The sequence below is a fragment of the Bos mutus genome, chromosome 10 (genome assembly GCF_027580195.1).
Source record: "Bos mutus isolate GX-2022 chromosome 10, NWIPB_WYAK_1.1, whole genome shotgun sequence".
NCBI classification, from domain to species: Eukaryota; Metazoa; Chordata; class Mammalia; order Artiodactyla; family Bovidae; genus Bos; species Bos mutus.
The window spans coordinates 7,010,717-7,037,138 of NC_091626.1; the positions used below are offsets into that span (position 1 = coordinate 7,010,717).

Consider the following 26,422-nt stretch of genomic DNA (forward strand, 5'->3'; position numbering starts at 1 on the left):
AAGGGGCTTAAGTACAGGGTGCTAATAATAAATGCAGATTTTCTGTCCCTTGTCAAGTCACTAAGCCGTCGCCCTCGCAGGAATGAGCTCTTAGCCGTTACTACCCCTGAGGTTTAAAAAGCTCCCAGGTTGGGCTAAGTCCTTGCACTCCTGCTAAGCGGAGGAATGTAGCATCCGGTTATGAGCCCTGAAAATGCTAGAATCATTACTCTGTAACGCTCTAACCTGGTTTAGGGAAGATGTAGCTGCAAGGGATGGCCCAGAAGGGGATGACAGGACACGGAGACCCACCCAGAAGGACCATCATCCATTCTGAACTGGAAAAGCAAGGGGGTTATAGCTCCTTCAGAGCATGGCACAGGAACCGACTCATTTTGGGCTTCCCAGGGGGCACTAGTGGTAAAGAACCTGCCTGCCACTGCCGGATACATAACAGCTTCCATCCCTGGATCGGCAAGATTCCTCTGGAGGAGGAAATGGCAACCCACTCTAGTATTCTTGCCTGGAGAATCCCAGGAACAGAGGAGCCTGGAGAGCTACAGTTCACGGGGTTGCAAAGAGTTGAATACGACTAAAGTGACTTAGCACGTCTGTGCTGCTCTTCGTAGCAAGAACTTGGATTTTCCTTTTTGCTCTAGCACCACCCAGCCGTTGGCAGCATCAGCTCCCTTACCTCCCCCACCAAGGGTCAGGATGTACCCATCTGGAGTACCTGAGAGTAAGCAGTGCATCCCAGGTCACATACTTGGGTGGGACGAAGCAGCATGTCCCCCGAGCTCCCATCCGTCATTTTCCACTACCCAAGACTTAGCTCTAATTCTATGAGGGTGGCGTCCAGGGAGAAGGCACCTCTGAGACTTTTGAGGTACCACTTTCAATTTTAGATGTTACCTCCACCCAAGAGCCTGGACAAACTGGGATGTTTTCCCAGGAGGGCAGCCAGGAGGGTTAAAGGAATCATTACCATGTTGTACAAAGAGACGGACTGGGATGTAGGCAGCACTCACTTCTCTGTGGTTAGATCATTAATGTCCCTGTATGTCAGCTTCCCACCAATGAATGGTGTTCCCATAGTACTCACCTCAAAGGGTGGTAGAGAGGATTATGCAAGTTAATTCACGGAAGAGTTTAGAACTGGTAAGGGTTCCACAAGTACCAGTGACCACTTTTGTTCCTGGGGCCAGAGCCACAAGAAAGAGTCCCAAGTCTTTAGATGGCAACAGCCATGGGCTGCTCCTGGTCAATGCAACTCACTTTCTGACCTGTAGGCATTTCTAAAGACAGACATTATTATCAAGCAGCTTGCACGCATGCATGCTAAGTCACTTTAGTCACGTCCAACTCTTTGCGACCCTATGGACTGCAGCCTGCCAGGCTCCTCTGTCCATGGGATTCTCCAGACAAGAATACTGCAGTGGGTTGCCATGACCTCCTCCAGGGGATCTTCCCAACCCAGGGATAGAGCCCGCGTCTCTTATGTCTCCTGCATTGGCAAGCAGGTTCTTTCGTTCTAACCTGAGAAGTCCATCAAGCAGCTTAGCTTACTGATTAGTCTTCTGAGAGGCATGAGTGGCAAATTCAAGCCTCTTAGGCTGTAAATAAGAGATACGCCCCATATTCATTTTCCTGGGTGAATCTGCTCTGCGGATCCCTGTGCACTGTGCTGATACATTCTTTAAATTGTCTTCTCGACATGCGTTGGGCCTCATGATATGAGTGACCTCTTTATTGAGGAGGATGGTCTTTTTACGGTCAGCCACATAGTACAGAGAAAAGTAGGCCGTCCCTACCCAGGCAAAGGATAACCGCCCATCTCCTTTCAGCAGCCCAGTCTAAGTAAAAACAGCTTCTGTTGTGTCTTATTGTATAATTGCTGCAACGTTCGCCATTTCCTCTAGTTGTCTAGACTCGTCTGTCTGCAGAGCAGCGTCTGCATGTCATTGATGTGGGGTCACCAGACCTTGCCAAGTGCTTTCCTTCTGGGTCTCATTAATTTATTAACTGTTAGCAAATGAATTCATGTGAATGTTTAAGGAGGATATTTCCCTAACCTAAAGCAATAAATAAGGTAGTGTTTTCTCAGCTTGTAACCTAAATGCTGCTGGGCACCTTCAACACTTGTTTGAGAAGGGACTACTCAAATGGTGCTTTGGTGAAGCAAAGGAAAAAAGGCAGAATTGAGTAAAAGATGTAGCGGGCAGCTTTTTTAAAGCCAAAACTCTTTTTTATTAATTATGCCATTTCCCCTAGACCTTGCATACCCTTTTGGAAACCTTCCAAAAAATAACATTTGCCATACCTAATATTGTATCATCCTATGGAAAACTCTGGACAGAGTTTATGAGGGCTTGGTTTTTTAGAAGAAGCAAGTGAATTGGAAAATTCAGCTGTTTGCTCAGTGATACCAAGAGGGGCATCTATTTAACTCTTGATTTTTCCATTTGTTTCCTTTACGAAAGCAAAGCCAACCATGGTGAGTTGAACAACCCCAAACCACAAGCAGCGATTTTCCTTCTTCTTAAGCTCCTGATGCCAAGAAAAAGTTTTTCTTTTCTGAGCAGGATTTGGGAGAGACCATTTTGAGATTAACTCTTGTAAACTTAACCTTCCCTAACATCCCTTCCTTTCAAGGAAGGGCCAGGGTTTTCAGGAGAACCAGAGAGAAAGAACCTAGCGATCTTGTAGAAGTTTCCTAGGAGTCTGGCTGTGGCCCAGGTCATCTGCTGCAGCGCAGGCTTGAAGCAGGCTAAAGGATCCATTTGACCTGGGAGCCCCTGACTCAGTCCCCATCTCGGCCTTGCTGTGGTGCTAAGCTGGGCATTTGGACCAAAGATGACACAGCCATGAATCAAAGTGCGGGACTGTTCTCTATGGGGACTCCTCATGCCTGCCCACTGGGGGTACCCTCCCCACAAGGCTGGGGAGAACGTGACCGTCTCATCTTCTGCCCTTGCCATCGCCCAAGGCAGCCTGAGGAAACCCACAGAGCTTGTTTTCCAGCTTGAAAGCGGATTCATGGATCCTGCAGAATCTATTTGTAAAGGAGCTGCTTTCCCACGCAGAATTCTAGGACGTCTCCTGCCCCTTGTTCACTTGCTGTTCCGAGTGTCGTTCCTGCCCGCTCTGACGTGTTTCTTTGTTTTCTGTGTGTTGCAGGCAGCATAGTCTACCTCGGCATGATGGTGGGGGCATTCTTCTGGGGAGGCCTGGCAGACAAAGTGGGAAGGAAGCAGTCCCTTCTGATTTGCATGTCTATCAACGGATTCTTTGCCTTCCTGTCTTCATTTGTCCAAGGTTATGGCTTCTTTCTCTTCTGTCGCTTACTTTCTGGATTCGGGTAAGGCTTTTCTCTTTCGGATTTTATAGTAATGTGTTTATTCTACATAAAGACATAATGTACGTGTTTTCCACTCTAGAGGCTCTCATTACCAAAAAATTATCCCTTAATGCATTTCCTTTCCCATCTTTGTGTCAGCCTTAGGAGCCATAATGCTGGTTCTTAGAAATATAATTATCAACCTTTAAATCCAGAAGAGAAGGGAATACGCATCTGTGTTCCCTTGGCTGATTCTTTTAGTGCTTTATGTCTAGGAAATGGGTGTTGTTTTCAAAGGAATGCTATATCTGTGGCAGTGCACATTTATGAGTGGATGTTTTTTTCTTCTAAAAATTTAAGCCAGAAATAGCTTTAGTCCTACCTATTATGAACTAATTAAAGGTTTGAACCATTCAACAATGCTCTTAAATCCAAGATGAGAGGGTCTCAAGTAAATATTGTTTAATTGATCCATGGTAACTGCAGGAGACCACCTGCAATGCAGGAGATCTGAGTTTGATCCCTGGGTCCAGAAGATCCCCTGGAGAAGGAAGTGACAACCCCCTCCACAGAGGAACCTGGCAGGCTACAGTCCGTGGGGTCGCAACCAGTTGCAACATGACTTAGCGACTAAACCACCAATAGCATATTTAACTAAGTAGGAAGCCTGCTTCATGAGATGCAATAGGTTCTTTTTATAGGTTCCTGACTTCTGGTGAATCAACAGAAGTTGTGCTATTGACAAGTGCAGTGGCATAGTATAACCAATGGTTAGTCGTTTTTGTTAAAGAACTTGAAGCACTCGTTACTAGATTAAGCAAATCCACAGCTTAGGAAAACCCAATATTTCAATTAGGAGAGTCCAAGAAACTGCTTGAATAGGAAAAAAAAATAGTGTAAATATAAAATTTCTGATTCATGCTTAAGAACTCTGTTTAAGATGTTGTTTAGAGATGTTGTTTCTGAGGGAGTCTAGCATAAGATGAATCTATAGGAATAATATAAAATAAAAGAAAAATGAATGAAGAAGGGGCAGGAATCTGTGCTGGGTTATGAATTTGAGAAGCCGATCAGTTGTGGTTGATGATGTTGGTCACCACACAGCAAAGCCCAGTTTTGCCCAAAGAGAAGGTCAAAAAGCTGCAGCCCATCTCTCTTAATTACATATGGTAGTACTTTAAAATCAGAGCTAAGATTAACCAGAATATAAGACATCAAAGAGAAAGACCATGTAAGTGGATTATTTTAAGAGTACAAAGGTTTCCCCGTGCAGACTAATGGTTCACTTTCATAATTCATTCAAAACACTTACATTTTTATATTGTTTTCTGCCACAAGATTTGTTCACATATTGAGATTGGTGGATCCACAGATTTTTCTGATGTTCTTTTTTTATCTTCTGGAACCTCATCTGTGCTACATTCTACACACAGGATGTGTGTGCATGCTCAGTTGCTCAGTAGTGTCCGACTCTTTGCGACCCCATGGACCGTAGCCCGCCAGGCTCCCCTGTCCATGGAATTTTCCAGGCAAGGAGACTGGAGTGGGTTGCCATTTCCTACTCCAGGGGATCTTCCCGACCCAGAGATCAAACCCATGTCTCTTGCATTTCCTGCTTTGACATATTCTTCACACAGGGGCACTTGGCAAATGTGTGACTAAGTTGCAGGAATCTCAGGAGTTCTCCTTAGAGTGAAGACACTGCAGTAAAGCAGGAGGGTTGGAAAGTTTGGGAAAGTGTGAAAATATTTTTTCCTTGGAAAAAATGATCAGAATCAATCATTTGCTTTTTATCAATGGGGAAAGAGGGCTTTTTCTTAGCAGAGGGGATGCTTGGTGTTCAAGGCTCTGTGTGAGACTGGCTGCACACGTCATCTGTGGGGAGGATTTCTGGGTCATGAATTCAGAGGGCTGCAGCCAAGCCAGTGCTGAGTGAGGTGAGATACCTGAGGAAGAGCAGGTGCGATTAAAGCTGCTTGTTAAAGGACCATCTCAGGGTCCATAGGATAAGACATTCTTGCCACAGGAGAACTTCCTCCTGCTTTTTCTTTTATGTACATAATACCGCTAGCCTGTCAGAAGAAGCCTAACAACCCAAGTTCTGAACTTTCCAGTCCTTTCCATTCACAACCTTATCCAGAAAATATCAACAATATCCATAGACTCAAAAGTACCTGGCCGGGTTTGGATGATTATGGCAATTTTCATTGCCAGTCTAGATGAAGACATGGGCAACTCCATTGACTGCAGAGAAAAGGGCCATTCTGGTGGCTGTAGCATACTCCAGACTAAGGGACTGTCCAGAAGCTAATTCAAGGGCAGCACAGAGACAGAGACGGCTTGGGTATATTCATGACATCATTTGCTTCTTTGTTGCCGACACATCATTTTTCAACCAGCAGCTCAGGGCTGCAGACCTCTAAATAAGAAAATTTACCTGGCAAAGCACAGACTGTGCATTGCTAATTCAGCTACCCTCTATCAATTGTGCTCCGAGAGACTAATGCACTGAATGCCTTTGCAAAGTGGGCTCAGAATGGGGAGTCCAGAAATTCAAGTCCACCCTACCCCTGGCCTTACTGTGAGCCCTTGGGAAAGTCCCGCGGGCCCTCCAGCCTGCTGCTGCTTTTGTGAAAGGGAGAAAATAGTGCTTTGCATCCTACCTTTGAGTATGAGGATCAAGTGAGATTGCATGTTGAATCTTGCCTTAAAGTGACAGCAGATGGAGAGGGGAAAAGAGGCTTCTTTCCGACTTTGATTCCCAGAGGGAAACAGAAAAGACTAATCACGGGCAAAGACTTGGAAGAAAACAGGCAAGTAAAATGGAGCATCCCTGCTCTCCAGAATAGTTGGAGAGTCCCTCAGCTGGGAGTGGGGCTTGCGGGGAAGCCATGTGAGCTTACTCACCTGGGCCCAGGTAGCGAAACACTCAGGACCTTGTAGGATCCAGCAGCTGAGGGGACCTGAGAAACACAGCTGTTAAGGGAAGTGAAGAAATCGGTCTCTCTTCCTTGGATGAGTTTGGTGCCTTGTTGCCTTCTCCTAACATATGGAGAGCTGCCCGGATGACAGAGGGGTTGTCTTGGCAGCGAGGGTTCATCTGGACACTCTCAGCTGAGTCTCTATGTTCTCCAATTCCATTCCAACTCAAAAACAAAACTCTTTCACACCTTCTCTTCTCCTGAAACCATGGAGGACCTTTCACAGTTATAGATGAGACCTGGCCCCTAGATGCTTCCTGTCTGCTTGGAGAGGGAAGGTACACAGACAGCCCTCCCGTTGTCGTTCAGTCGCGTCTGACTCTTTGCAACCCCATGGACTGCAGCACACCAGGCCTCCCTGTCCTTCACCATCTCCCAGAGTTTGCTCAAACTCATGTCTATCGAGTTGGTGATGCTATCTAACCATTTTGTCCTCTGTCGTCCCCTTCCCCTCCTGCCCTCAATTTTTCCTGACATCAGGTTCTTTTCCAGTGAGTTGGTTCTTTGTATCAGGTGGCCAAAGTATTGGAGCTTCAGCCTCAGCATCAGTCCTTCCAATGAATGTTCAGGGTTGATCTCCTTTAGGATTGACTGGTTTGATCTCCTTGCTGTCCAAGGGACTCTCCAGAGTCTTCTCCAGCACCACAATTCAAAAGCATTCCCATTCTCTATATGCTAAGAACTAGTCAGTGTCCTTTATGGGGCAGCAGCAAGGGGTGTGGGAGGCTCATAGATGAAGAGAAAATGGTGACAAAACTGTGAGTGAAAAGCCAGTTTCTGCGTGAAGGCTCTTGTTGTTTAAAAGGCTTTGTTCAAACCCTTTCCACATCCATCACTTACACACTGAAAACATAAGCAGCTGAAGTTTTGACATAGTCCTTTTATTTAAACATTGTTAGTTAAAACTTGAGTCAAAGAATTAAGACTTTGATCCTAGAGACCTTAAATAGGAGATCTTGTTATTTCTATGCACCAGGCAGCTCCCTTATCCACGTCTGATCTGGTTTTAAATTGAAGAGAACTCGGTGAACAAGGAAGGAAAATTTCAGAATGTTGGCACTTTTTTCCCGTTGTGGAACTCTGGTGCTCAGACCCTGCAACTCTCCACACATTTCCCAGGAGCATCACTCTCACCATCCTTTCAGCTTCACGGGGTCTTCTTCCTGGGCCCTCAGCACTCACAACCTCAGACCACCCCTCCCATTGACTCTCCCCACAGACCCCTGGTTGGTCTTTTTGGTTGCACTGATCAATACACCAAAATATTTGCTTCTTATATGTCTTTCCTCCACCAGCATGTAAATTCCAAGAGATTGACAGGATAGGTCTGTCCACTCTTTACTGCTTAATCGCAGGAAGCTTAATAAAGTCTTACTTGGTCTGTGTAAGGGGAAGAGTTCTCAATTAAATGACCAAATGTTGAACTTGCATCATAAAAACAAAAAGGCATGGCCCTCAGTCAATTTCCAGACTTGAGCCAGTTTACAGACCCAGAACCCCTTGAATGAAGGGGAGACCCTACTACATTGCTGGAAGTTTATGCTATTCATCTTTCCCCCAGTCTTCCCCAAAAGGACCTGTAGCCTTTTACCAGGGTAACTGAATGAGAGAAAAGGAAATAATCAACTTTTCAGAGCTTACTAGGCACTGGCTCTGAACTGACATTAATTCCAGGGGACCCAAAATGTCACTGTGGTTCACCACTCAGAGTTAAGGACTTACAGAGGTCAGGTGTTCAATGGAGTTTGATCTCAGATCCATCTCACAGTGAGTCCAGGAGGTCCCTGAATCCATCCTGTGGTCACTTCCCAGTTCCAGAATACATAATTGGAATGGACAGAGCACTGGTAGGATCTCCACATTGGTATGGTGCCTGTCTACCAATTCCTCACACTGGGCCTTTCAGAGGAGGAAGCGAATTTCTGGGTCACAGTCCAAACCCCTCATTGCACAGGTTAAGGCTCAGTGATGGGACCAGGAGGGACACAGCCAGGACTTAGGTGCAGTGAAGTCCTTCTGAACTGGCCACTCTGTGAACAGGCAAACTGTGCATTCTGAATCCAAGGTTAAGATGCCTTGTGTTGACTTTATTGCAAGTGCCACAGGCTTCCTCTTGCCCTGTCTTATTTTGTTTCTGAGGCATCATTAGCAGGACTGTGTTATATTCCTGCTCTGCATATAAAGGAGCCTGATGGCTGGGTTTGTGATAGATGTGCTTTCCTCTTTATTCACCACACTAAGTCATGAGTGTATTTTCTTAGAAACAAATGTGTCCAGGTGCCAAATTCTGTATGACTTTACGTGTTTATTCAGCACAAGGCACACTCTTCCTGCCAGGGACAGCAGTGTTTTATGGGAAGGAGGAGTAGGGCATCAGCAATTATTCATCTGTCTCTCAGTTTCCTAAGTGAGTCTCACATCGGGGAACAGACATTTCCCTCTCCTCTTTTGTTACAGAAAATTAGAAAGATGGGAAATGGAGTTGACACCATTGATTCATTTTCATTTGCCCAGAATTAAATTATTTGTTTCCAGTCACCGTTAATTATGAGAATGGGAATGCTTCAGATGCCGGGCAATGTCAAACTTGGGAGCATCTTGCTGAAGGCCTGGCACTGCTAAGCGTAAAGGTCAGGAGAAAACTACACCAGCAACAGAAATTAAAATGAAATTTCAGTGTCTGTGTATGGTAGGAGAATGACTGGCCATTTCTCCCTCTGCAAATGGAGCCTCATAAATGCATCCTTCATAGCTAAACAATATCTATCCATTCACTGATATCAATCCATTGTTGTCAGGGTACAATAACCGGAATACCTTGACTTGATAGAAATGATCACCACTAACTGAAATCCTTCAAACTATGTAGAACCTCATTTATGTCCGGAACATTTCTAAAATAATTGAGTATGCAAAAATACCCTGCCTTTTTGAAATTAGAACATTGGGGCACGGATAGATTGACTTCCATGTGTTCAGTAGACTCCCAGCTCTTCTGAGTTTTAGTCTAATTCCAAACTGTAAGGTTATACCTCCTGCATTGGAAAACGCAGAACTGTTTAAAATTTTTCAACTTTTAAACATGTTTTATCAAACATCTATGTAGTAGTTGCCCTATTGAGAGATGCTGTGTTAAGTACTTTATAAATATTGATTCATTAAAGCCTCATGGTGACCCTATGAGGAAGATAATATTTATGCTACCCATTTTATAGATGAGAACGATGAGGCACAGAGAGGCTAATGGTAAAATCATACCCAGGCAGTCTGGCTCCATGCTTATAACCACCAGGCCTGTGTTATCTCAGATTCATTGAGAAATGTCTGTGATTTCATACCACACGATGTCTGATCCATGACAGACACCAAATAAACATTTTGAACAGATCCGTTCAAGATTTCTGACCCAAAGAATTGGAATGGAAAGACTGTTTCCAATATGGAAGATGAGGCAACAGACTAAATTACCTTTAATCCAAAAATAATTGCAAACCCAAGTTATAAACAGTGAGTCAGTGTTTTCCTGGGCCTGTGCAGTCCCGCAGGCCATATGTAGCCACGAAGTATATGAAATGTGGCCAAATTTAGATGTGCTGTAAAGTATAAAGTACATAGCACTGGATTCCAAAGCCTTAATACATGCAAAAGAGTATAAAATATCTCATTAATAATTTTTAGATTGATTACATGTTAAAATGATTACATGTTAAAATGATAGTATTTGGATACATTGGGTTAAATGAATATTTATTAAAAGTTAACTGCAGCCTTGTTTTAATATCTTTTCTAGAAAATTCAAAATTTTATACATACTTCACATGGTATTTCTGTTGGAAAGCACTGTCTTAAACAATGCCTTTTATGAGAATTTCCAACAACAGTGGGCCATTCAGACACAGTTTATTTCCCTGTATACCTTTTGGCGAAAGAACTATAGATTCCAAGGGAGAAAGAAGTAACAGAGGAAAAGTTCTCCCAAAGTCATAATGTATAATTATGAAAAATTAGCCACATGCACTTTTAAGAACTGACTCTGTGAGCTCCATGAGGGTAGGGATATGTATTCTTCGTGCCTGTCCCTCCAGCACCAGGTCCTTGGCCCAGATCTTGGCTGGGTGAGGGGCTGGATGGTGCGGGGGAGGGGGGGATGATGGATGGATTGGTAAATGGCAGCTGAGTGGGAGACTGAGGAGAAAAGGGTGATTAGATATATACAGCAAGTGACTGGAAAAGTCTGCATGTCTTTTTTCATCACTTCTTACAGATCATCCTAACGGTCATCACCATCTTTATTCACAACATCATTTAGGTGCTGTGGGAGTGCCTGATTCCAGCTGTCTCAATAGTGAGATGAATCTTTTCCAAGACAGCATAAGGATTCTGATCTCTGAATACACCTTCTCCCTCCATGGCAGCCTGTCTGCTGCCGTGGATATGCAGATCTGTTTAGGTTTGAGGGGCTTTGCGTGCATGCTACGTTGCTAAGTTGCTTCAGTCGTGTCCGACTCTTTGTGACCTTATGGACTGTAGGAACCGCCAGGCTCCTCTGTCCGTGGGATTCTCCAGGCAAGAACACTGGAATGGGTTGCTGTGCCCTTCTCCAGGGGATTTTCCCGACCCAGGCATTGAACCAGCGTCTCCTGAATTTGCAGGCAGATTCTTTACCACTAGCTGCTGCCTGCAGTTGTTTAGGTTTGACGGGCTTAGGGCACCAATATGGTTGCAAAGAAGGGCTAGGGGAATTGAAATTATGTTTTCTTAGAAACACAACTTTTACTCAGATTATATGTGTGCATCTCCATATTCTCAAAATAGTCAGGTTTAAGCTGCGGCTTTGCAGATGGGAAGACTAAAGCTACCCTAACCCCCCACGCTTTAGCATCAAAGCTGGGCATGAGGGATCCCTATTCCTAATTTGATGATTGGTTTTGTTACCAGGAAACATTCTTTTCCTGTCTCTATCTTGATTACTTACAGTAGACATATGCCTTCTAATCAATACAGCAATCTCATTTTCTGTGCCAGCCTAGCCTGTTCAGAGATGTTAGATCTGTGTTCTTTCATCTAAACCTCTGAGCAGCCTCCTCTGTGATACTCTGTTACTATCATAAAAAGGAAGTCCATCTTTGGAGTTGCTGCTTTAGCTGGTAGGCTGCAGTCCATGGGGTCGCTGAGAGTCGGACACGACTGAGCGACTTCACTTTCACTTTTCACTTCCATGCACTGGAGAAGGAAATGGCAACCCACTCCAGTGTTCTTGCCTGGAGAACCCCAGGGACAGGGGAGCCTGGTGGGCTGCCGTCTATGGGGTCGCACAGAGTCGGACACGACTGAAGCGACTTAGCAGCAGCAGCAGCAGCAGCTTTAGTTGTCTACTTCTGGGTCCAGTTGAAAACACAGTGAACTGGTTCCGAATTGCTGTCCAACTTGCCTGGCAGTTCAGTGTCTTCTTTCTTTTTTTGGTTGCTGATTCTGAGCAAGGATTAAAAGGATATTTTTCATGAAAATTATTTGTGATTGTGATTCCTGGCATAGACTACAGCATTCATTAGTCATTTTTATAAACCCATAATACTTGTAATAAAGCCACCAGAGTCAGCTCTTGGTGGATTTTGCCACCTGCTTACTATCTATAAGGAACACATGACTTTACAATGCTTATTCAACTTCCTGCTTAATTACATTCTCATGTAATACCTCATTTCCCAATGGAAAGGGAAGTTTGAGGAACGGCACTGGCTGGCAATCACGCGGTGAAGTAAGTAAGAATAAAATTACTCATTATTATCAATACGTGCTCACTGAAGCATTAAAGCACAACAGAATTATTCAATTCTTTTCAGGACAGGAAGTCATCATTCTATAATTTCTCCCCTGAACATCATACTTCGAGCCATTTTAAGTATAACTGGCCTTTTTGCGTACAACCTCCTTCTTTCACCATAGAAACCTCCTCCTCATCTTCTCAGTAGCCAGCATACATCCGAGTGACAAGGTACGGAGACAGACATAATCCACCACGAAGGTGTCATCAAGGCTGGAGTGATGCGAGCTGTGCCTGTGAAATGTGCAGACTTAAATCAGTCAGGCTTCCCAGTTTTTCAAGGAGGTTTGTGGAGACAGGAATGTTTGGCCTTCTCCTTCTTCCCACTTTGCTAAACTCATTCAATTTACATGTCTCGTGTTTCCAACACAGAAATTTTGTCTGTAAAGCTGATATAAGTCTTCGCCTTATACTATATCTCATTTGTGAATTTGTCTTAGTTTACTGAGGAAAATATGTTTTATGACATTTACTTGATGCCTAATACTGAGTATTGCGAAAAGTATTGCAGAGCTTTTGAGAAGCATGTTATGTGTGTTCCCACACTTGAGTGGACACACACATGCAACGAGGTACTGGAGGGGTGCCAGCTTATTCTAGTGATGTGTTTTAATACAGATTCTTTTTTACTTTCTTTATATTTCTGTAATTAAAGTTGTAAACACCTAACATTAACAGTACTTAGGGAAAATAGCTCCAACTCTGAAATTCCACATGTCAACGTTCTGTTTCATCAGTGTCAATTCAATTATTTTGAATCTGGCTAATCTTCTACCCATAATAGAGTGTGCATTTCAATTATTATTCCCTTTGTGCCTCCTACTACCATGGACAATGAAGATATGGTCCTTGATGGGAGCTAATAAAATAGACTTAATATCCTACGGTAAGAAAAATTCTTTATAAACCACCCTGATCTCATTGTTTCATTTGTGTAAATATTCTGTCAAAAATGAAATCGTGAGCACATTGCAACAGTAGCTACTTGATCAGTAGATAATGAACAATAAAGAGGTCTCCCTGTTAACTGTATTTAGACATTTACTGCCTATCTGCTGTGTAAAAGATAACCATGGTATGCCTTATATCCTGGCTGTTTAAAGTATCATATTTCCTCTATTACATCCCCATGGCAAGAGTTTCTCAACCTCAGCACTATTGATATTGGCAGCTGGATAAGTCTTTGTTGTGAGGGGCTGCTGTGAATATGATAGGGTTTTTAGCAGTGTGCCTGAACTCTGCCCACAATGTGCCAGGGGCAACCCCTGAGCTGTGATAACTAAAAATATCTCCAGACATTGTCAAATGTCTGCTGGGAGAGGGGCACAAAGTCAACCCTATTTAATAACCGTAGAGAATTTGAGAAACTCCATTCAGATATGTTTCTCCCTTCAAGTGTTCTCAGAAATTGTATCTTAGTACAATAAAACAAATAAGGAGATATATTAGCCCCTCATACAAAATAGTGAGGTAGAATAGTAATAGGGAGCTTTTAAAATAAGATTTGGTGGTGGAGGGTGACCACTAAGACATAGAGTAGTTCACGAACCCTTTTGGGGCTCTGCTGCTGTCAGAACTGCCATGCCGGCACCCCCAGCTTCTCCGGTCATGTTGGCCCAGGACATAAGGTGTATGTTTCCACTCACTGGAGAGGTTAGGTCGTCACAGCAGCTTAGTCCTCCCTCCATCATCAGAGAGTCTCGGGGCAATTCGTTTCTTACGAGTAAACAGTGCAAGCCCAGTAGGCCAAGTAAGGGGGATTCAAAGATGGATATGTTATAGTCGTCACCTTCCAAGAGCCTCTGGTCTAGTGTAAACAATGTGTAAGCGCTCTGATCAGCTATGAAACTCCAGGAACAGTTAATATTACGGCACACTGCAATGTACTGTAATGTTTTTTCTCTGCTTGAAGGATATCACCGTATGATGAGGAGTTAATGTTTTCCCCCAAATAGATGATCAGCTCACAATAGGAAATGTGAATGCTTGGATTGTTTTTTAGCTCTCTGAGTCTGAAGGACTTTGTGAGGGATTTAAATAGATTCCTTCCCTCCTTCTTCAGACTCACTTAGCCCTTGATGTTAGAATTCCTTGTGGTCTGCTTTACAAACATTGAGAGACATCCATGCAAAAAGAAATTCAAAAAGCAAAAATCAAAACAAAACAAAAAAAAACTTGAAAAAGAGACTTTGAATTAAAACCAGAAGGATTGTTTAAAAGCCCCTAAAGTTGGTGTTCTTTTATGCAACTGCATTGGTAGCCACCTGGAATACATTCATCTTGGTTCAGAGCAACCTGGCATCCCCTGACACACAACTGTGCCTTCCTGAAGTGTGAGTTACCACTCATACATACAGAGTGTCCAGAAAACCAATGAAACATTAATTAGGATGTTAAAAATCAGTAAAAACTGAGGCTCTTCCTTTGCATCGAAAAGTGAAGACACGGATTAGGGACCTGGGACTTTATAGTCCAGAGAAACAGATTCCTCACATCAAATGACAAAAGGAACAGCGTTAAATGACTTATGACACAGATGTTTTATTTCCCATTAAAATTGTGTGTTGTAATGGAACCATTTCAAACCTGTTTGAAGCATTGTTGAATTTTTAAATTCAGCTAGCTGTCCACGCATGGTGTGAGGTCCTCAGGAAGCCAGGCAGAGAACTGTGTGTTTCTGTGGTGTGGTTTATAGCTAGCTCTGACTGGTCATCATATACATCTGTTTCTTGTTTGGGGGTCTGGTTGATGGACTTGGACCTGGCTGGCTACCCTTGATGTGATGGTGCTGAGTTGCCATGTGCTACGTCTGAAATCACATGGAGATTTTAGGTAGAACCATCACATTCATACCCCAGAGGAACAGATATAGATGCTCTAAGTTAGTGATTTTCAAACTCTTTGAACAGTTGGTCTTACTAAGAGCATATATATATATAAGTATATATATAATTATGGGCTTCCCCAGGGCTCAGCAGTAAAGAATCTGCCTGCAATGCAGGAGCCGCAGGAGACATAGGTTCAGTCCCTGGATTGGGAAAATCCCCTGAAAGAGAGCAAAGCAGTCCACTCCATTATTCTTGCTTGGAGAATCCCATGGATTCTAGGAGCCTAGTGAGCTGTAGTCCTTAGGGTCGCAAAGAATCGGACATGACTGAAGCAACTTAGCACACATGCATATATATAGTTATATATTAAATGTATATTTATACCCACATATATACACATATGAATATATATTACACACTATAAATGTTTATTGTGAATGAAATGTATGAAATGATACTTATTACTTGAATGTCACTCAAATATTTCATGTCTGTTTCAATTTTTAAAATGCTATTGACATTTGCTAAATTAATTTTGTAGCCTGTAGATTGAAAAGCACTATTCTAGGTGGTCTGCACATATCCAGCCACAGATGACTGCCACATAAACAGGGGCAGACTCATGAAACGGTGCCATACCTACCAGTTGGTGCAGAGTGACACTATCAGCTCCATGGTTCATTAGGTACATCTGCTGCAGATGTGGCCTTTCTCTTCATTGCATTTGCTAAGATCACTGTCACTCTTTATCACATTAAAGGCACTCAGGAAATCAGTTATTGCTAAATGGATAAATACAAGTGTCATTCCTTGACATCAAATTTACTTGAAATGTCAATAGCAATTTTCCTTACAGAAACATGAACATAAAGGAATCAGTACATGTTTGAAAAACTGTATCACTAGATGTTGTCTTTACAACTTGCTTATATGTTGAGGGCTTCCCTGATAACTCAGTTGGTGAAGAATCCGCCTGCAATGCAGGAGACCCCAGTTCAATTCCTGGGTCAGGAAGATCCCTGGAGAAGGGATAGGCTACCCATTCCAGTATTCTTGGGCTTCCCTTGTAGCTCAGCTGGTACAGAATCTGCCTGCAATGTGGGAGACCTGGGTTCGATCCCTGGGTTGGGAAGATCCCCTGGAGAAGGGCAAGGCTATCCACTCCAGTATTCTGGCCTGGAGAATTCCATGGACTGTATAGCCCATGGGGTTGCAAAGAGTCGGACATGACTGAGCGACTTTCACTTTCACTATATTGTAGCACGCTTAAAAAAATAATTATCTTAAGAATTCACATATTGTTTAGAATGATAGTAATTATTTCCCATACTACCTTACTTTCTTAGACAGTATCTTAAAATTTGTGGAGTCAAGGCCAAGTTGACCTTCTGATGAGTTCTATGGCCCATCTCCCTAGAATGAACAAAATTTTGATTCCATAGACCCTCATTTGAGAACCTTAACCTGAGAAGAGGTCACTGTTCATACCCTCTATCCAGAGATCAGACAGTGTCTCTTAAAATCACCTTGACTGGAAGGAAGCATTGCGCTGTTGGTAATCTAAACCAGCAGCTCTTTATGTGATTGTCCCAGTGCCCCTTTCACATGTACTCATTTAGCAGTATCTGCTGGACTGGGACCAGAGCCAGTCTAGGAAGCAGCCCTGTGGGTCCTGTGTTAACATATCCCTCAGACAGGGCTGTAGGACCAATGCTGCAGAGCAGGATCAGTTGCAGTCAGCCCTCTAGAGGTGTTTGAATCTCTTTCCAAAGTCCCCATGTCATGGACAAGACATAACCATCATATATATATATATATATATATGGGAGTTGGTGATGGACAGGGAGGCCTGGCATGCTGCGATTCATGGGGTCACAAAGAGTCGGACACAACTGAGCGACTGAACTGAACTGAACTGAATGTGTTAAAGTATTTCCTAGATCATACCAAATATTGTGCTTTTTGATAAACACCATGTAGAACATCAACAAGAAACAGAAAGTCCATGGAGATCTTAAGCTAAGTGCTCTATATAAAGCACATGAGTAGGGTACCACTCCCACCTTTTGGTAACATGGTTTAATTGCAGGTTCAAGTTTGGGGAGGATAATAAACCTATTTTGAACATGCTGTGTGCTTATTTGCTCAGTCGGTCCGACTCTTTGCGACCCCATGAACTGTAGCCTGCCAAGCTCCTCTGTCCACGGGGATTCTCTAGGCAAGAATACTGTAGTGGGTTGCCATGCCCCACTCCAGGAGATCTTCCCAACGCGGGGATCGAACCCCAGTCTCCCGCGTTGCTGGCAGATTCTTTACCGTCTGAGCCGCTATTAAAGTTACTAAGTTGTAGAAAATGTACCTTCCTTGATACGCTGGAAAAGAAAGAGAACATGTGTTGATAGAGCTTGCGTTAGCTCTGCCCTTCGTGTTTCACACTGGCTGTACGAGCTCTGATATCACATACCGTCCCTACCTCTTGGCAGGATTGGAGGAGCCATCCCCACCGTGTTCTCCTACTTTGCGGAAGTGCTGGCCCGAGAGAAGCGGGGCGAGCATCTGAGCTGGCTCTGCATGTTCTGGATGATCGGCGGCATCTACGCCTCGGCCATGGCCTGGGCCATCATCCCGCACTACGGTAAGAGGCCCGCCTTGCCCCAGCCGGGCGGTCCCCTTGTTTCGTTTCAGCTTCCATTTCCACCCGTTTCCTCTCTTGTTAATGCTGATTGGAAAACAGTGCCATCATCATGTCTCTCCCTTTTGTAATGTCTAGGATTCGCATTCCCAACCCCTTACGAGATCTGTATGAGGTAGGACTGTGCCGGCGATCCTTTGGGAAGACTTTTCATTTTGCTGTTTTCAATGTCTCCACTTTCCTGTGTTCCCATTGTGCTGTCAACATGGGCTCCCGTGTAAGTGGAGGTGAAAGGATGCACAGGTCGTAGCCTATAAGGCAGCTTGACTTACAGTGGTTCTTGGGCTCCTCACGCGTGTGAGACACTGCGAGTACCTTGACTCATCTCCTCTCGGCTTAGTCCATGGCTCAGCCCATGGCGGCCTCACCTCTTCCAGAAGCTCAGAACTGGGATGGGAGCAGGGAGAGCCCCGTCTTCTTAAGGACCATCAGTTTGCAGAGCTTCAGAAGTGACTCTACACCCCTCCACGCTCCCCTCCTCAGTCTCCCCTGAGCGCTCACTGCTCTGCCACCTCAGGCACCTGAAGGTTTCGTGTTTCTGAGCAGTGCTCACGCTGTCAGAAGCCACAGCTCCCAGGTGCCTCACCCATAAACCGTGAAATGCCAGGAGAGGTTAACAGAATCTAGGAATTGAATTCGATATAGAAGGAGAGGGAAAGGTAGCTGTTCCGGCCATATTTATGTGTGTATGAGTGTGTGTGCATGTGTGTGTGTGAGAACAGGATGAAGCTGACAAAGCATGAACACTGGATATATTTAAACCACCATGGCTTCAAAAACTCACTCTTTGTTCTATCTGAAATCTAAAAAAATTAGATTTCAAAAATTTACTGTTTGCTCATTTTCTATTTTTCTGCCTTTTTTTTTTTTTTAAACAGAACAACTTTTCATTATAAAGCGTGGTTCTGTTAGGAAACAAATTTAAGTGAATTTAACTCATTGCTAAAATCAAAGACAACATGGACTTCAAGGTTCAGAGGCATTGTGATTTGTTTTCCATACTGAGTTTTAAAATTCATGTTGTCACACTCATCCTTGTAATAAACCTGGAAAGTTATATGCAAACCAAACCTTTATTTAACAACACAAGTACCAAAAAAAAAAGAACACCCACAAGACTTAAGAAATTGGTTACTGGTCCCGAAGAGAACTTTTCTTTGTCAAACATTTTAGTGTGATAGGTTCTCATTTTTAGACTCTTCGGTCACTTTTTGGGCCAGTGATGCCCTCATTCAGGCCATTACCCATATCCACCATGAGGCTTGTCTGCTCATATCTATCACGAGGCTTGCCTTCTGCCACCATCTGAGGGATTAAGGAGATTCTCCTCCTTCATCTGGGTCCTAAGGACCTCAGCCATGCTCAGAACTTCCCCTGTATGGCAGCCTGTAACCCCCACTCCACTCAGACTGCTATTCCAAATGGAAAAGTCACTTAGCTACCACGTAAGGAATTGTTGCTTAGGAAACATGTATCAGGAGACAAAAAGGAGATGAAGGACCTGGGCAGAGTCCAGCTGTACCCAGCACTGCCCCCAGAGCCACTGTTAAGTCAATTCAGCCTTTGAGCAAATTGAAATAAGCTGGCGGGTCTGGGTGGTCCCAGCTGCAGCCTCACTGGCAGTGTCTGCCAGGGACTCGTGCAGGGCGCAGCCTGGCACCTGGGCCCCTCCTGAGGCCAGCGTGCTCTGCATCTCAGCCTCTGGTGGCGGCACAGCCCCTTAACTGCCGGCTTCACTGCCTCCTGCTTCCAGTCCTCCCTTCCCACCATGCCTCAACCTCAGAATGCCTCCTGCTGGCCTCCCTCAGCTCATAGCTCTGGCTGGCCTCTGTCGTCTATGTGTATTTACTGGGCCTGGACATGACTGCTTTTGGTTTTGATTTTGTTTCCTCACTTCCTCACTCGCTCCAGATTCCTGCCTTTCACACATTCCTGCCCTTGACCTTGAATAGCCCTTGGAGGACTCCAGGTTTTGCCTCTGGCCTTGCCAACTGTCCGTGGCTGAACTACGAAAAATGAGCGTGATCCCCACCTTTTTCTTCCACAAGCACACATAAAATATTCTTATTTAGAGCAAAAAGTCCCCCAAGATCATATGTAGCTAGAAAGAGGGAGGTTGTAAACCATAAACAATGCTTGAAAAGTTACAAAGATAATCACATTACAGCAGAATCAAATGGATCTGAGGCCAACATTAATTTCTGTATTGGAGGAACCAATAATGACCTGGTTAAGAAATTAGTAACAAAAAATTAAAACCTTCTGCCCATGTTTTACTGAAGGTTTTCCATGGCCAGAGGTGTGGCCAAAAAAGAGGAAAAGAAAAGCCCAGCCAATTACTGTTGTTAATCCTGTCTCTGTGTTAGAATCAACAGGGGAGAGTTTTTAAAATACCCTTGCTGAGTTCATTTTATACTCTTGCAGCTTGAAGTGTTTTAATTTTTTTTTTTTCGAAATAAAAGAGTTAAATTTTAAAAGTCCCATGCTGAAGCTTCTGGGGGTGATTTTCTGTATCTTGATGGGGATGGGTTTTAAGAGCACGTGTGTGCTCACTCAGTCATGTCCTACTCTTTGCAACCCCATGGACTACAGCCCTCCAGGCTCCTCTGTCCATGGGATTGTCCAGGCAACAATACTGGAGTGAGTTGCCATTTCCTCCTCCAGGGCATCTTCCTGATCCAGGGATCGAACCCACATCTTCCGCATTGGCAGGCGGATTCTTTATCATATGAACCATCTGGGAAGCCCAGGTTTCAGGATTTATTCATAAAAATCCATTAAGCTGGGTGCTCTAGATTTGTGCATGTCATTATATGGTGGTTATACTTCTTCATAAGCACTTTTTAATGGAAGTTTACCACTTCCCCCACGCACTGAAAATACCCATGCTTGGATCCTACCCCAAATCAACTGAGTCAGATTCTCTGGGACGGGACTCAGCATATATCTTTTTTAACACGCCCAGGTGGTTCTCACATGCAGTCAGTTTTGAGATTTGTCAGCCCTGTACCTCTCTTGGTGGGTGATGCCAGAGCCCCCGGGACTGCCTCATGTGTATACAGGGCAGCTGTGAATTGGAACAAAGAGTGAGCCTGACCTGTGTGCTTGACTTACTCAGTTGGTGTTGGAGTTTTAATATTGTTGGTTTCATCCAGGCTAAAGGACCTTTTCATACATCCGGTTCAGAGTCACACTTTAAAGGTAACTTTAACATGTGTCTTTGCGATGACACATCTTTTTACTTAAAAATGGCTAAAGGTTAAAAGTAGTCCATCCACTTTCCCTACAGCCTCTGAGAAAATCAGAAGCTTTCTGTTTTCCCTCTGAAATTCTGCAGGGTATAAATGGTGCCATGGCCCACAGAAATAACAGGGGTATAGGGGTCCTTGCCCCTGCATCCTCTTTCATTTGGGGGACCTCTGACCACTGCCACCTTACAGTGGATTGAATTTTCCCCTGGCAGGGAAGGCAGTCAGGGCAGAATAAAGCGACCCAGAGCCAGATACTGGCCCTTCCCACGCTGGTAATAAGATTTGCTCTGAAGGAAAGAAATTAGTAATTGGCATCCACATGGCAAGATTATCAAGGGATAAAGGATATACATAGTCACGGGGAATGCAGTCAGGCTTGTATTTCTGGATGTCACCTTTCTGCATTTGTGGCAGAGCAGTCCATGCACAAGACCTGAGCCCGATGCCATGAGACCTGAATTCTGACTCCTGACAAGCTTCTGATGCAAAGTCAACCTTGAGCTGGTCACTCAGGATGTTGAAACTTGGAAGGACTCTTAGGAAGTTAGACACAACCTCCAGAAGGGATGTTTGGACGGCTACCAGGGTGGTCAAGTTGAGATATAGGCTGTGCCAGGAGTTGCTCACAGACCTCGGATCCACCTGGCCTGCAGCCGAGGCTGAGTTTCAGTACCAGCATCAGATGACGATATGCTGTGTGTTCCCCGGAGACAGATGGTCGCCAGCACCTGAAGGTTCTGAGGAGGTGTTAGGAGGCAGAGTACAGGATGTCACTGCTCCAGGCAGCTTTCCTGCCACCATCTCCCTGGGACCAGCTCCTTCCAGCCAGGAGCTTCGGGACTTTTTCAACCTGTGGCAAAGAGCAGTTCGCATAAAGCTAGGGAGTGGGGAGAAGACCCTGCCCAGAAGGAAACGCCCTGGCCTCAAAGCTCAGGTGCCCACAGCAGCTGAGAGCAGGGGTTAAAAAGTATGGTTCCTCTTGACCCACACCCCTTTTCAAACCTCTGACTTCTGACCCACAGTGGATACTGGCTTCTGATTCACAAAAGAACAAGCACAGTGTGAGAGCAGATGGCAAAGATGCAAAGGCTGTCATGCAGCCTTTCTCCCCTCCCCCACACCCCCTCTGAATTAGGACACATCAGCATTGAATGCAAGCCCCGATGCCTTAAGGAGAAAATGGGACAGGGAACTGAATCCTGGGTCTTTTGCCTCCTTGGCTGAGAGCTTTCATTGCGTCCCAGGCTTTGGAGTCTTTGCAGGGTTGCTGCGCTTTCTGCTCCATTAAACTCTCTGTCGTCATTTTCTTTGAAATTCGCGTGCATGTCAGATGAGGTGCTGTCCCCTGCCCAGATGCGTGACAGTGCACAGCAAGGGATTCAGTTAGCTAAGTGAGAAGGCTATCGGTTCAGCACGAAATGCCTCAGCTCTTAAAGCGTACGCACCCAGGCTGTGCTCAGCACTGGAGCATCTCTACCACCTCCGATGCCAACCCTTCGCTGCAGACCTCAGGGACCAGCTGGGGACGCCCACAAAGCCCAAACCCCATACATCTCTCCCCTTCCAGCTATAAGGGTGTCTGGGTGTCTGGGCTTAAAAACACAGATAGTCCTGAGGTTGTCTGAATTATCAAGATGTCTTCTACTTCCTTTAGTTACAAGAAGCGTGAAGCTAATGCATTTCTTCTCCCGAATGGTGAAACTGGGATGAAGGTAGGAGGGGATAGTCCAATAGCTGTCTGGCTGATGAAGGAAACAAGGAAGGCCATGTTCATTTTGTGCACAAGAAGGAAGGCACTGCAGCCAACAGCAAGAGACAACAGTGAAAGCTGATTTTTGAGTCTTAGCCCCGCTGCTTCTGGGTGTGTGAGCTTTGTCAAGCTTTTCAGTCCCCCCAGTCCCATTTCCTAAGTCAGCATTTGGGGAGTCAGTGAAATGATCATGCTAGAATAGCTAGTTCATAACTAGTGTTCGAAAATGGTAGCTGTTATTGCTATCAGGTTCATATCCTGTATGGGAAACCTGGACTTTGTCAGCACAGCCCAGTGTGAGCTCAGAGTTACAGGAAAGAGGGAAAATGAGCCAAAATGTGTAAACCTTAGCTAGAGAGTGAGATCAGAGGAAGCAGAGAGGAGAAAAAATGAGAAAAAATGTAAAGATAATGAGAGGGAATCAAGGAATAAACAATACCATACAATCTTGGTAGCCCTCAGCCCTGTGAATCAGAATTTTCCATCCACGTGTTTGTTGGAGAAAACAAACCAAAGGGCACATCCCATATAAAGATCCATTTTAAAGGCGTGGTGCCACCCCCCAGGTACGTGGCACAAGAGCCCATGGCCCTTACCTGCTGACATGCATCACTAGCTGACCTGTGCATTACATGGACATCCCCAGAACCAAGCTCTGTCTCAGTAGCAGGGTATCCTGTACTCTGGATGCAGGCAGGCAGCATGGGCTGACATAAGACAGGCCCTGGTTCCAAGCCATCTCTGCCACTCTTCCAGCTCTGTCACCTTTAGGACAGTTACTTAGGCTCTCTGACTCTCAGTGGCCTCATCTATAAAATGGGCAAAATGCCCTTACAGGGTTCCTGTACTAGAGGACTGTATACAAAAAGTGGTTACTTAGCACAGTGCCTGACACAAGTGTTTGTTAAGTGTAGCTTTCTTTCCGTAAATGGGGCTGAGGGAGGTTGAGCTAACGGAGGAAGAAGGAACGGGAATATTAAAAAGAGTTGTTTTCTTTGCAAGATGCAATCCTTAGGGGTACCACCTGTGGTTAGAAAATCATAGTTACCAACGTGTGTCATAGACAAGGTGTCCCAGGCCCTCACTCAGATAAGGTGCTTAGCACAGACTGACGTGTGTCAGAAGGAGAATCTGAGCCCATATGAAGGTGGGTGCAGTTAGGGCTGGGCTTCCCTGGTGGCTCAGTGGTAAAGAACCCGCCTACCAATGCAGGAGACTCGGGTTCGATCCTTGGGTAGGGAAGATCCCCTGGAGAAAGAAATGGCAACCCACTCCAGTATTCTTGCCTGGAAAATCCCATGGACAGAGGAGGCTGGCACACTATAGTCCATGGAGTCACAGAGTTGGACATGACATAGCGACTAAAGAAACAACAGTTAGGGCTAGAGTGACCCTTATATGCCGGTTTCAGAAAATGTAGGTACAAGGCTGTAGCAAGCCTCAGACAGGTGAGCCCTTGGTAGCATTTCAGTGGGCCAGACTTCCCCCATCCTCAGATCACAGTTGACTAGACCCCTGGGTTTCTCCCCAAAGCTGGGATATGAACCCCAGCCTGACTAGCAGAATGTCTTCCACAGATCCTGGAGAAGTTGGTCTCCAGTAGGGATCATAGCACCTATATCTACAATAAATAAAGACAGAAAAGTTGAGATATTTACTATAGATAGAGGTTTATCCTGCAAGAGCTATTGATATTAGGGTTTGCCTTGAAATGGAATAACAAGTACATTTTAGAGTATAAAAATTAGTTTAAGAAATGAATGGCAATACCAAATGCTAGTGAATATGCAGAGAAATCGCATGTCTCATCTGTTGCTGGTGGGAGCACAAAATAGTGCCCCATGCTGTAAAGTAATTTGGAGTTTTCTTAAAAAAAAAAAACTAGACACACCTAACGTACAACTGGCAGTTGTCCTCCTGAGCGTTGTCCCAGAGAAATGGAAACATATGTCCTCACAAACACTTGTGCATGCTTATTTAGGACAGTTTTGTTTGTAATAGCCCCAAACTGGAAACAACCAAAATGTCTGCAATACTATAGAATTCTACTCAGCAATACAAGTAAATGAACAGTTTATACAACAGCCAGGAGAGACCTCAAGGGCATTTTGTGAGTGAAAAAAAAAAAAAAAAACCTCAAAAGATATCCTTATATAACATCTGGAAATGACAAAGAGATGGAGAACAGTTTAGTGATTGGTTGGTGGGACTAGGGGAGACGGAGAAGGGACGAGGGTATGACTGTTAACGGAGTAGCCTCCAGAGATCTTTGTATTGATGGATTAATGTCTTGAATGCAAGTGGGTATGTAAATCCACACATGTGATAAAATGACAAAGACCTATACACATATTCCACTGTGAGTTTCCTGCTTTTGGTGTTGTACAACAGCTGTTTAAGATCTTCATTTCCGAGCACTGAGGGAGACTGAGTGAAGAAGGGTAGCTGGGATCTCTCTGGACTACCTATGCAACTTTCTGTGATTCGAATTCAAAATAAAAAGTAGAAAACAAAATTAATTGAAGGGCATTTCCACATTTACCACCTTATGTATTCTAATAGTCTTGGAAACAAAAGCAGCAGTGTCATTCTCATTTTTGGAATGGAGAGCCTGCCGTATAGAAAGTTTGTCATTTCCCAAAGTGACACAGAAAATGGAAGATTGGGAATTAGAACCAGCCTTCTGATTCTCATTTCTTCAAAATGTTCTCCAGACATGGCAAAACTAAGATGTGTCCTCAAAGAGCAACGCAGAGGCTAATTTGGAAGCATTTGTGTGGTCCCTACAGTGTGTGTTTATGACCCATATGGCAGCCACCCATCACCTCGTGTATCTGAGCAATGTATCTCAGCTCTTGCCGAGCGCTCTAAGCGCTCAGCCTCCATCATTTGCATAAGAAAAGCCGACCACACCCAGAATTCTATTATAAAAATTGCCTTACTGAAGATATCTAAGAAACCGTCTTAAGAGGCTTTTACATCACACACTTTTTATCCCAGTTCATAAATCCTCATTTGACTTTTGTGTTTCCTTCCAGGGTTATCTTGTGTCTTCTCTCTCCCCCTTCCCACACAGCAAGCAGCTTCACGGGCTTCTGTCTCCTCCCCCGGGAACCTAACTGCGCTGCCCACCCCACTCTCCTTTTTTTATGGAGAAAAATTCAGCCCTGCCCAGCTTCTAGCTCCAAACGTGGATACTCCGCATATACTGCTCTGCTTGGGCCGCCATAACAAAATACCGTTGACTGGGTGGCTTACACTCCAAAACTATTTTCTCACAGTTCTGAAAGTAGGGGAATCCAAGACCAAGCGGCCGGTCAGTTTAGTTTCTGGCTGAGGGTTCTCTTTCTGGCTGTCTTCTTGCTGTGTCCTCATGTGGAAGAGAGAGAGAGATCGCTGTCTTCCCCTTCTTCCATCCAACTAGGGCCCTACTCTACAGCCTCACTTAACCTTAAGTACTTCATAAAGATCCCATCCAGATGTAGTCACACTGGGAGTTAGGGTTGTAGCTCTGAATTTGGGGAGGTACAGTTCAGTCCACAGCACCACTCTTTGTGATCTTAGCGAAAAAGGGGCCTTCCAGCCATCAAAATCACCCCTGCTTTGAACGCATTTGAAGACTATTCCTTTTTTCCATTGTTTTTCTTGTTGGATGCCTACTATAAAATCTAACTCTGAAAACAGTTACCCTGTTTTCTCCCTGAAGTATAAATAAAGTCTAAATGATAGCCTTATGATTCTATAAGAACTTCCTGCCTCATTTCTCTGCACATCTCTATA

The 26,422-nt window shown here is 44.4% G+C and overlaps 1 protein-coding gene across 2 annotated transcripts in view; it reads left to right on the forward strand.

Annotated features, from left to right (window-relative positions):
- The window catches only part of SV2C (synaptic vesicle glycoprotein 2C), a 221,156-nt gene that overhangs the window by 99,819 nt on the left and 94,915 nt on the right, over positions 1-26,422 (forward strand). The window contains exons 3-4 of one of the 2 annotated variants that reach the window (XM_070377234.1): positions 3,157-3,337; positions 17,433-17,584. In XM_070377234.1, the coding sequence (XP_070233335.1) occupies positions 3,157-3,337; positions 17,433-17,584 (333 nt within the window). The remainder of the gene's footprint in view (positions 1-3,156; positions 3,338-17,432; positions 17,585-26,422) is intronic. The other variant, XM_070377235.1, reaches the window with a different exon arrangement.